We start from the raw sequence: 12,474 nt of genomic DNA, 5'->3' as shown, positions 1-12,474 counted from the left end.
CTTGTCATCATAACAAGGTAAATGTACATCGGCAATCTTACCTAATTATACAGTATTAAAAAGAATGAGACTGTATGCCGATTTGAACAGCGCTATGTGTACGATTGCAATCTTGCTTTAGCAATGTTATCTTTTTTTGCAAGAGTTTGCTAAATGGGAATGTTTTAAAATCATCTATAAAAAGAATTGTAAAAGGATTGCTCAGATGTTTCTGCTATGACGAGAAAGACTGAAATGTAAACTCCTTTCTGTTATAATAGTTTTTTTTGGGCATAGAGACTTTACTGATTTTTGGTACTCTTATAAACCGAAAGTTTGTACACTTTTTAAACTTTTTGTTATTTGTCCATTTTTTGGAAATGTCTCTTTAACAGCTAAAATACTCCTATAGTCAGCATCACCTTGCTTTTTCAGTAAAAACTTTTATCATTTATGTAAAACGATACAACAAAACGACTGGGTAAGATGACTATTGAAATTTTTCTTTTGGTAGAATTCGTGATAAATGAATTAACGATCATCCATAAGGGAATAGATATGAGACATTGAGACAAACTATATAAATACCTATCTACAAGGTGTATCAAAACAACAATGTCTAGGAAAATCAATCATAGCAAGGAGCAATCTATCTCTGGTCAGAATCTTCTTTAAACGCTCCGTCAACTTATTAACGAGCGTCCTAATTATCTAATAATATGACCCTTTTAAAGAAGCAATTCAAAGGCAAATAATAAAGACAACTATGACAGATGGGTAGAAATAGTCCCTGGATTTCTTTTGCATGCTATTCTGAGAAATGTCTTTTATGTTCCAAATCTGATCACAAACCTACAATTCGTCTCTTTAAAAAGAGTATCTTCCTAAATGAAAACGGACATAACTAAAGTGCCCAAAAATAAAAGGAATAGGATTCGACTAAGAATCTAGTTAAGGTTCCTACAAACTATCTTAACAATGTGAACCCAAGGGCTGATATCGACAAGAGCCTAAAGGACCAAGATTCTGACTGCAGATATGCACGAAAAATATTCTAAAACAACATTCAATAAAAACCTGCTGATTTACGAGAGAGATGAAAGGTTCACGACCTTGAGTTATTTGGAATCCATTGCCTTGGTTATCTCCTCGAAAAGCAAACAGCGAATTTCCATGGGATACCAGAGTTTAAACAACGATATTTCTTGAATGGAGTATATAAAGGTAACAGAGGTATTCAATATTGGACAATCCAAAAAGACAATACAAGCCAAGTGGAGCTCAACGTCTCAAAGGAAAAGGTGGGACTGTTACAATAGAAACAATTCAAAGCTTGAAATATGTTCAAAGAGAGGTTTAAATTCCGAAATTTCATTTTTATAACTTTAATCCCTCGATAGGTTTGAAGTGGCTAAAGTGTCATAAACCAACTTAACGATATCCAAAGTAACTGTATAGCCGCCCTGGAAACTCTTGAAAAACATTATCAATTTGTCCAATTTACAATTTGTGTTTAGGTCATTCGTTGTTGAAAGTTTCGAGTTGTATCAGTCTTTGAATAATGCAACCAATATACCACTTAAAAGAACCACAAATTGACAGGGAAGAGGACGTCAGGACAATTATACAGACGTTTCTTTTTCAGTTCTCGGAGAAGGCGTACGGTGGGCCTTCGTTCAATCGCCCGGCTTGCTGTTTTGCGCCGCATATTTATGGAGCCGGCAAAACATTTCTAGGCCAAAACTTTTTGGCCTATTTGAATATTTTTGCAGAGCGTGAGTGTTCCAATGCACAGGCTTTTCAACAACTACACAGTTCAAACGATAACCCCCAACCGAGTGCGTTGAAGGTGCCTTGGAAACACTTTGCGGAACAAACTTTGTCAGTTATCTTAGAACTAAGAGAGAGCTTTTTTCGTGCTCCTTTTTCAAGTTTTCGAAAGGCTTTGATGTATAACATAGCTCTGGCTACAGCCGAATGTAATGGTATGACTGCCCGAGAAACTGTAGAATTCACGGACGCAGCGATGAAGCAACCTAGTGTTCTTTTTTTCCAGTATCTTCTCGAACAATTTCAGAAACGATATTTATTTTTGATGATAGACGAACTTAGCCACCTGGGTGACCTCACCAAATACTATAGTGAACTTACCACGAAACAGTTTTTTGAGTCTGACCCAAAATATGTACCTTTCCGGAATTTCTTCCGTATTTTACGTAGTTTTTTGATTACAGGGAAGGTAATTGTCTATGTGGCAGGTCGAACTGCTGAAATCTCAGCCCCCCTGTCTGATGCTCGCTCCAGTAGAGTGAGTCTCCGTATGTTGCGGTTGAATCTCTTTAACCTCCATGATATTAACGAATATATTGAGCTGGCAACTTATGATGGAAAGTCCTTGAAGGACTGTTTATTGCCCTCTGATGATTTACGATATCGATTCGTAGAATTGTTGAAGAAGAAGACAGGGGGTATTCCGTTGATTGTAAGGAATACTTTATTAGCCGTAGTGGAGAAAGTTTCAAACTTATCGCAACCTGTTATCAACGATGACAATATGGAACTTTTGTTAGATAGTGTCTTTAGCTCTTTACTACTAGAGTCAGTAACGTTTATTATTCCAGAGATACTAGATTCCGCAACCCTTCTTCGATATCAATTTGTCCTTTTGAATTATCAGCTTGGAACAGTTTTTCCAATTGACTTTGTAATTACTCTATGTGGAACGAGAAGTTATTTGATGGACTTGGTTGCAACTTTTGGGTTTTACTTTGAAATTTGTGAAACTGACGGGATTTATTTGGGCACTGAATTCAAGATTGGTTGTTGTGAATTTATATTGAGAGCTCATAGCAACTATAACTTTTTCCTTGAGGCTACTGAACTCTTTCGTTTATCTCCGTTTAGTTATATTTCCGACATTTCAACAGCAAAGGGAGTCTTCTTTGAATTTGTATTTATGAAGATCTTTCGTTTTCGCTTATTAACTTTTCTTCATTCTAGTTCCTCGCAGATTGTGCATTCTGCTATTCCAGGAATTTTCGAGGGTTCTTTTATTGAACAGGACAATGTTTCTTTTTCTATGGAATCAACAAAATCTAATGATATACCCATCTTGAGAAATGTCTCTGATTCATTTTCTGACCATTATAGAAAATATTTACAACGTTGTGGTATTTTTGTTCCAAAAGATGGCAATTCTAGTGGCGCTGATGCATATGTTGTATTCCATAATGGTAAAACACGTTATGTTGTTGGATTTTCATTTAAATTTTATCACAAAAGTGAATTTTCGAAAAGAAATATTGAGAAGGAAGCAGAACAATTTTTTAAGGGAGTTGTTTCCGTTTTGAATGACGAATCTTTTTCATCTGTTCAACTTTGTTTTCAGTTTGTGGTAGTTTGTGCTAGTTATGGTCGATCTGTAGGTTTCTCTGTTGAAGAACATAATATTGTTGAAGATGCAAGTTATTTGGTTACTGAACATTCTTCGAGGTCAACTTTAAATGAAAGTAGTCGATCACGTCTACAATTGGTAATTGTTTCCCAAAGGAACCTTGAACGATTTTTTGGAAGAGAAAATTTCGAAATTTTGAGGAAAATTGGCAAGGCAAGCCCAGAAGAATTCAGTAAATACTTTTCAGTATGGTGTAAAACTGTCTTTGAATCGATGTCCATTGAATATGTTTCATCTTTGGAAGCTGAGCAATCAAATGTTATTTCAAGAGTGGCTCAACATATGGGACGGAGAATAAATGAGGAGAATAGGATGCAAATGGAAGGTTTTCAAAGTGCTATGCAAGTGGAAGAAGAAAAGACACGAGGCAAACAAAAAGCTGCAGCATCCAGTTCTTTGTCTTCGTCATTTGATTGGAATACTTTCCTAAGAGAATATTGTGGGTTCACGGAAGCTTCGTTTATTGAGCGCTATGCACGTCAACTGCGTGTGTTTAGTCCAAAAACCTTTCCATATTTGGACGACTCTACTTTATTAACCTTTGGTATAGCTCTACAGGACATTCCATTGATAGTTGACGGAATACATGAGTTTCTTGAGCAACAATCGATGAACGTGGATCTTGTTGAAAGATAAACTTTTTCAAGGCTGGGTTATTGTGTTTCTAAAATTGTATTCAGAATATTCAGTGTTTTATAATTACATAGCACCTAGTGCTACCTCTTGTTTCTGCTATTTACTGTTTGGTCATAGCCAACTTAATACACCTCTGTCGATAAGTACTACAATTGTTTTTTTGGAAACAATTTAGAACTGTTTTGCCTTTTGATGTCGCTATTGTATCCATCACGACTGTAGTCGAGATATGAATTCAAATTGTTAGCTTATCCAACTCTCTTGTTATTCCTCTTAAGACAAACTATGACTCGAGTTCTTACTGAAAACCAAAAAGCCAATTCTGACTAAGGAATTTTAATCCTTAGTAATGTTGACAAATAAATAAGCAAGTCTGAAAAGTCTAGAAAATTTGGGTTTGCAATCTATGCCAGCAAGGTTCTGAGTTCAAAAAGCTACTAGAGAATGACGTAAACGTTTCAGTGCTACTTGTTCCATTTGAAACAATTCAGGTGCCTTTTTCTAGTTTGTTTACAGATGCTTTGGAAACATCATAATTAAGCAACTTGCAAAAAGATGGCTCTGCAATAAAAGGGTGACACCCTTATTTAAAGCGTTTTTCAAATCTACATGCAGCTTGATATTTACAAATATTGAAAATTGAGACAACTCATGGGGTTATTGCTTTACGATTAAGATTGGAAAGAAACGGCAGACTAGTAGAGTTGGTCTGTTAAACAGAATCTTGGACATTCATTGCACTATCATCTTATGGAGGGTTTTGAGACTGACAATTTAAAACACAGCTGAAGATGGACAACTCAGGCACATATTTCTACTTTCTTAGACTTGGAAATAATTTATTCATTTATTATAACAGAGAAAAAAGAAACAGAGGATAGAATAAAATGTTGTTCTGGAGGAAATGGTTGATTCTTTCTCGATAGAATCCAAGAGTTGAGTTAGACCATACAAGCTAAACACATACTGTCATTTCGTACTCGAAGAGAACGCATAGAACAACCGTGATTTGAGAATCTGGTTTCTGAATCTGACATGACGATTGGTTCTGGCAAGAGAAGCCGAAACACTTTAAAAATCCAATAGAAGTGGTTCATGTTCGATATGCCTCCTCTACTTAACAAAGTATCCGCTGGACACAACATGATTTGAATAGAGTTGCATCGTAGAGAGAAAAGCAATATGCGGGAACGAGAGAACTTGATCGAGAGCAAGAAACCGAGCAATCGGGCAAAGTCAGCGATTTTTAAAAATTCCAATGTAGAACATTATAAAGACGACTCTTATACTGAAAAGGTAACAGAAGCAGTGCAAACAAAAGAAAAGAGAAGAAAAAAATGAAAGATGGTAAGCTCGCACTCATTCAGTGCAATCGTGTGAGTCGTCTAGCCCTATCGATAATTAATATTTCAAATCAATAGAGAATTGATCAAAGGCATCACAATACAAACATCCATTAAAAATGTGCAATGATGGACTCAAGACTTTCCTGTGCTATCCTGGGAAATGAATCGGTTTTACAAAGAGTACAAACATTGCTTACACTGCAAAAACTGCCGCGGAGCTGCAGACTGACTTCTCCTTCTTTAAAATAGCCGCAAAGGACAAAAATCTAACATACAGAAAGTTACTCTGTGAACTGACCAATACACTCAACTGTGAGTCTGGCTGGTTTCTTGTTCTTGAAGAATATCTTGGAAATATTAACCCAAAGACTGATTTCTAACAAACAACTACAAGAGAAGATTTCCAATTGCTAATAAATATGCAAAACTGGTCTGAAACAATATAAGTAAAACTAAATGGACTTGCGAGACAACTAATGAATTAATCCTTTTGTCTAACTAAAACAATGATTTAGTTGGAAATTAAAGACGGAACATTTTCAGCACTAAGCTTGAGCCAAGTTCAAAGCGTTGACAACACTGGCTCTTCTTAGAGTGTTCTGTTTGATGAGAAGGATCGCTATGTACTGTCTCCTTTCACTGGAGGTATAGTATCTTGCAAGGCTAGTGAGCTTTACTAAAGAAAATATTCTAATTGGAGACATAGAAAACGCTACTGGAACAATAAATCTGCTATATATAACCAATCTCACACCGTAGTAATGTTGTGAAAGGAGAAAAATAGTGTTGTAACAAAGCTCCTGTCAATTCACTATCGACACTGTAGCTTTTAACAGAGTTGAGTTTGAACGAAGTTACCTTTACAAGGTCAATTTCAAACTTCCTGTGACCCTATTTCGATAATGCATCAAAAAAAGGTTTTGCTACAACCAGTTTTTGACTTGTTCTCGATCTGAGAATCTTTCTTTATTGGTCACTCAAAATTTTGGAAAATGCAAAATGGTCATTTTCCGATTTGAATGGAAATAACTCTGTTAAGTTGCGGTATGAGAACTACAATCTTTCCTTTTATGCAAACTACGCTCAAGGAACAGTCTTTGTGCCAGTATATGCTGCAAAGAAGAAGAATGGGTGTGTCCAACCCTAGAATAGGAAAGTATACAGAAGATAGGGTTATAGTAGAAAACTGATCAAAGGTTGTGAATACTTTTGTCTATATACAAATTCGTACACAAACTACTTACGATAATGAGGATTGAGCCTCAAACAGTAAGAACTTGTTGAAAGTTTTGACTGATATAAAAGTGGTAATGCTTTCGCTTCTCCTTGAACGTATATTTCAAGATTTATCTTTTTTTTATTGCTTTGCAAATAGAAGATGAAAGATTCTTATTTTTCCGTTATTTCCACATTTATTCTTTTTTTCACTAGTTCAGGAAATTCATCCAATATGTTCGAGAGACGTAGACCTTTGCAAGTTTGGATAACAACCACAATAAATTTAATGAAATAGACTCAGCAAAGTATTATTGCATCGACTTGACGACATTTTCATTCTTTGTAGAGCAACTTGGATAAAAGCGTTTCTCTTCGTTTTCAAGTTTAACTTGTTCCTAGTAGAAATGAACATTTCTTGTATTGATAGACCCGTTTGTATATACATTTGAGTTGTCTTTGCTTCTCGTTACAAATATCCAAAAATATCTCTCTACCAGTATACCCATCAGGTTATATTTTGCAAGAGTCTTCTTGCAAGTGTCTAACGCAAGTGACTTTTGTATAATGATTCACTTATTCAAAGAGCTGATGGATGACAATGGAAGAAGAATAGGAGTCAACTGGAGCAGAACAAATCTTTCCTTGAAATTGCTGAGCTTTTAAAGTTTTACCTTTCTTTGTATTGGAAGAGATAATAGCCCTCTTGGGGTTATCCAGGTCCTAAAGCAGCTTTGTATTTTGTATAGCTTGCTTTCTTGTATATCTTTACAATTTGTGGTTTTTACAAAGTTTATCGTACAGGAGGATGCGACAAGAGCCGTTAAACCTAAACAGTCATGTTTTCTCTCGAAAGCACCTCAACGATGTAGCCGATAACTGAGGAGAGAGAATTCAACCATATTTCAAATGCTATGAGATACGAGAAGAGAGTCGATACGATAGTCTCAATCGAACTGAATTGAATTTTTTGAAAATAAGTTTTCTCTCGACAGAATCCACAGTATCAAATGTTACTACGGTCTTCGAGTATTTTCAGAGAAAGAGACAGGATTTATCGACTGTAATTACAGAAATTGGGTATTGATGATACATTTGTATGCATGTCATTCTGGCATAACGACAATGCAACGCTGCTCTTCTTTGAATACGCAATGTACAAATTGGTAACATCTTTCATTGTACATGCTTCCCATGAAGTCTTCAGGAAATTTTTTGAGAATAGCGTTTTTCAATGCGATGAGTTGAAAATGCAATATCAGTGGAAGCTAACTGTATGGATATATTTGTTTCTTGAATTTTGAATAATTTCAACTATCTCAAAGCAGATTTCTCCTTTCTTACGATCACGACAAGAAGTAGCTTATCACTAAAACTTCAAAGGTTGATGATAGCAAAAGAAAAACCAAAAAATGTGCGAAGAACGATCAAAAATATCTCGTAGTTTTATCGGAAACCAGAAATGTTGTCTATTTCTCATTTCGTTTCTCATGTCAGAAACAACATTGACTAGCCGAAACGCCGATATGATATTTCACAACTGGACTTCCAACTATTACTTCTATTTTTAAAATATCAAATCATTATTATTATAAAATGGAATAACAAAATGAAACCTCAAATCTCATATTCATAAATCTGAAATGGAAGTTTCCACTACAACATCATGAAATGTTTGCCATATCTGCACAATCCTTCTTTTTGCAACTACCATTGTTTATTTTGCAAAGGATTACACTAAAGGCTTTTTCTTCAATTCCTCTGGAAAAGCCTGAACTTCAAATTCTTCTGTATTAATAAAAGGCCAGCAGTCCTCTCTTTCCCATTCTCAAGCATAATCGAACAGAAAAGGTCTTGTATGAACTTCTGACATCAGCTCTACCTCTTCACAAGATATTTTAAGTCTAGCCACATCATCTTATAAGGTTTCTGCTAAAGCAACAACATCTCTTTGAATGCAAAGGGTTCCATGAGCACCTGTCGAATAAAGCTTGTGAAAATAACGGTGCTGCCTTAAGCTCAAGTGTTTCAAACAATTTTGATTAGGCCATGAGCGGTATCAACTTTCAAAAATCAAAATCACGAATTTCATTTCTTATTTTAAAAGTGGAGATACTATTTCTTCAGTTCAAGTTTATAATTCTAATATTAATACAGAAAGTGCTTATGAGACAGAAGGAGCACAGATGCATAAGATTATTCAAGATCTAATGAAGCAAAGACTACTGGTCAAACTAATAAAGTGGCGAGTTCAGGTGATAACACTGCAGTAGAAAGTGCCATACCATTCAACAGTAGGAGTTGCAACGGCAGCAAAAACGACACTCTCTTTCTTGGGGTTCTATTGAGAATATTGTTGGACTATGTTCGACAGTTACAACAAGCGAAGAAAGCTTGCGCAAAACCAGTTTGTCCAGAAAATTGGAGAATCCAAAGGTAGAGATTCTTCAGAAAGTGAAGATTTTTCCAAGGCATCAGCAAGTTGAGCTTCTCAAATATGTTCATAGGTGCCGCAATCGTAAATGATGAAGCATTCTCTTTATTGAAGAACAAGGCAATGTAAAGTCGTAGATATTCAAAAAACGGAGAATTGTTTGCAGTGACTTGAAAGATTTGTTTTGCTTCGTTATTCTAGAACAGTAGCGTCCGATAATTGCCAAGTCTTGTTGTTGGTTCCATTTATTGACAAATGCAAGCATTTAAAGATCCTAATATCGAATCTATACATTTATCATCATTCGAATGTACACTCTAGCCATAACTGAAGGAATTTCAAATTGTTCCAAATAGGAAAACGATAATTTTTTTGGTTCTTTATACATAATCAATCGAAAAGATATATCAGCCCCGCTTATTGGCAAAGGTATACTCCTATAGACAATGTCAAAAATTACGAACTTACAAAATCTCTTCCCAAGTATTTTTTATCTTTTTAGCAGTGTAAATAGTTTTTTCAAGTAGAAATTTCATCAGCCTGCTGCTGTCAAAGCTAAACAACATTACGACTCCACATTGCATTTAGCCCTGAATCAAACATATCCTTTCCTTCTCTTCTTGCCTCATATTTCAATGGTTCGACGAGTAGATTGGACTACAAGTAGAAATAAGTTTAAAAGTAAAATGAGAAGATTCAATTTCATTTGTTTATTCTTGCCACTTGGGAAAAAGGAGATATAGTTTATCTACCAGACAATATCTAGAGTAAGATCCTTTGAATTCCAATTTGTCTTAAAACGAAAAGCAGGAGCAAAAGATGACCGAAACGAAAATTCATGAGAATGCAGTCAAGGAAGGTACCAAATATTTAAGCGCTTGTTCCATTACATAAACAGAAGGACTTTATAAATTGTAAAACTTGATGTCATCAAATTTGAAAACAAGACTAGCAAGAATAGGAATTCCTTTGTGGAAGTTCAAAAAGTCACTAGCCTTCTTCATTCGTGCTAGGTTAAACAGAGCGTCATCAGGAAAGCGTGCTGTAAAAATTTGGCAATAAAGATAAGAAATGGCAAGTTATGGCTGTTGGCTTCGATTCAAAGGCATAATAAAAGAAAGGGGAAAACCAAGGGAGGATAAAGTTATATTACCGAAATGGCACTCTTATTAGGTCCTGTCAATACTACCTCCCTTAGAAAAGAAACTATGAAGAATTAAAATAGCATATATTCTATTGACGTGATTCGAATATTACAGAAAAACCACAAAGAGAATAAGCTGGAACGTGGACTTCACAACCTCATTGACAGCTATTCGTGCTCTTGAAGCGCTTGAGAAACAATCTCACTGATACAAACTAAGCAGAAGCAGAAACTGAAGAATCACAACTGATGCATATTGTTTAATAGAAATTGGAAAAACAACACAGTCGCAAGTTTATCAACTCATAGAAGAAACTTTCTTTCAGATTCATCATCCTTTGAAACGCTAGTTGGCTACTTGCTTTCCTTAATCTTTGGAAGATTACTACGCATCACAATATATCTGTCAGTATTCACATGGAGAAGAGTCCACTTACGTGTATCCATAGAAATAATAAGCTGTCTTTAAGATCCAATCTGTAAATGCGGCGCTTCCACCAAAGCTACAAGAAGAGCGAAGATGGTGCATCGAATGCGCAAACTATCCAGTAAAATAATAGTAAGCAGTCTTTGTAAGCAACGGGATAGCAAGAGTTCATACAGAAGATTCACCGATGGGATATTTATAGCCACTATGATCCCAAGGACCCGTAACTGTATTTAAAGTGATGACAAAAAGCTCAAAATATATGTTGGTTTTCTTCATGAAAAAGAAAGGAAGCTAAAAAGGACAAACTTAGAGATTCAATAAAAAAGACAATGCGATATGACATACCATATTTGTGATAACAATTTCAATTAGATAGTCTATGGGAGCCATATAGTGTTGAGAGACAGCCACAGAACCCTTTGTACTATGAAAATCTTCATACATGTATCAAAGTAAACAAGCACCAGTGAGAACTTACGTATGATGCAATTCATGTCCCAAAAGTTGAAATCCCCACTTGGAGTGCAAAAGGAATCGGTGACCGCTGTAAAAGATGATTTCTTGAAGGAACGAATAGAACAAGTAATCTGCAACAAATAGCCAAACCGATAACTAACCACTCTTAGCTTGTCTCTTCTAAAAAATATGCAGAACATCAAATACTTTTGGCCCAAATGAACAAAAAGCGATTCCCAAATATTGTAAAAGAACAAAGCTCGGTAAATAAAAAGCAAACTGATTGAACACAACTCTAGGCAGTAACTAAACACCAAATAAGGACAACTGGATACAACGTTGTCAGTTTCTCCCATACCTGAGTATACGTTTTATGATCCGAATTATGCAACTTGCAACTTGGAAGAAGCTTGTAGTAGTCTAAGAGAGCAAAAATACAACAACTATCAGGACTCAGTTTCCGCGATAGACAGGTTTTCTTTCAGCACTTACGTGACATGGTATGTAACGAACTGAAACAAGAAGCAGGCAACTGATAAAGGCAAACGAACACCAAACACTTCAACTGTATTCATCTGAACAACGATTCAAAACAGACAGTTTTTCAATTTTACCAACTAGTTAAAAGAATGGAAAGCGCTCAAGATTTCAGAATGATACTTGTGTTCTATTGGACAAGGTGGATGATCCGCATTCCAGTTCTCTGAGCTCCAATTCGAGCGATTTCCACTAGACAATGAGCTCGCAAGAGAGGAATGATAGCAGAAGAGAAACTGCTTCATACTGAAATTGATCTTTACAGAGTCTCTCATGTCTAAAAAGTTGTCTTCAGAATTTTACCAGTCTGACGCTTTGATAAACGAAGCATACCATGATAAAGCAGTTGTCGAAGCTGGAGGAATGGAAGATGAAATTCTAGGAGAAGAGAACGCTAACAAAGATGAGAATTATGATAACGACGCTCAGAACCTCATAGAACGATTGCAGCAGGAACAAGAAAGAATGGGATATAAGCTGCGATACGTGCTTTCTATAAAAAATAAGAGATATTTCACTATTGTATTAGCATCCTTGGCAAGCATTGGAGGAATGCTGCTTGGTCTTGATATGAGCACTATCAGTGGAGCCAATCTTTATATGCCTCAAGATATTCATCTAACTTCAAAACAAGATAGTCTAGTTGTATCGGGAGCTCCACTTGGTGCTGTATTTGGGGCCTTCATCATGCCACTTACCAATGAACTACTAGGCAGAAAATGGGCTATTATTGTGGCATGTCTCTTTTATACGGCTGGTGCTATATAACGAAGCTGCAGCAGGGGACTATGGAACAATGATATCTGGAAGATTGTTAGTTGGTGCAGGAGTAGGTCTCGCAGG

General features: G+C 35.9%; 3 protein-coding genes across 3 annotated transcripts; 2 read left to right on the top strand and 1 right to left on the bottom strand.

Annotated features, from left to right (window-relative positions):
- The first annotated feature begins 1,454 nt into the window (after positions 1 to 1,454).
- On the top strand, positions 1,455 to 4,229 carry Gasu_61390 (archaeal ATPase). Its single transcript, XM_005702682.1, has one exon. It carries the CDS (start codon positions 1,541 to 1,543, stop codon positions 4,067 to 4,069), a length of 2,529 nt encoding a protein of 842 aa, XP_005702739.1. The 5' UTR covers positions 1,455 to 1,540; the 3' UTR covers positions 4,070 to 4,229.
- Positions 4,230 to 10,413: 6,184 nt separating this feature from the next.
- On the bottom strand, positions 10,414 to 11,704 carry Gasu_61380 (fatty acid hydroxylase). Its single transcript, XM_005702681.1, has 8 exons — positions 11,587 to 11,704; positions 11,453 to 11,537; positions 11,302 to 11,400; positions 11,117 to 11,250; positions 10,984 to 11,062; positions 10,810 to 10,929; positions 10,646 to 10,749; positions 10,414 to 10,593 (listed from the first exon to the last, which is right to left on the bottom strand). The coding sequence occupies exons 1-8, from the start codon at positions 11,667 to 11,669 to the stop codon at positions 10,563 to 10,565; spliced, it is 735 nt and encodes a 244-aa protein (XP_005702738.1). The 5' UTR covers positions 11,670 to 11,704; the 3' UTR covers positions 10,414 to 10,562.
- A 170-nt stretch (positions 11,705 to 11,874) lies between these two features.
- Positions 11,875 to 12,460, top strand: Gasu_61370 (MFS transporter, SP family, sugar:H+ symporter; the record flags this gene model as incomplete). The annotated part of the gene is made up of 2 exons (XM_005702680.1): positions 11,875 to 12,370; positions 12,414 to 12,460. Coding segments are annotated over exons 1-2 (513 nt in total), but the record flags the coding sequence as incomplete, so codon positions are not given.
- Positions 12,461 to 12,474: the final 14 nt, after the last annotated feature.

This window comes from Galdieria sulphuraria (genome assembly GCF_000341285.1).
Source record: "Galdieria sulphuraria unplaced genomic scaffold scaf_91, whole genome shotgun sequence".
In the NCBI taxonomy this organism is placed as follows: Eukaryota; Rhodophyta; class Bangiophyceae; order Galdieriales; family Galdieriaceae; genus Galdieria; species Galdieria sulphuraria.
Note: the sequence above shows the minus strand (reverse complement) of the source record. Positions and strands in the feature narration are given on the sequence as shown.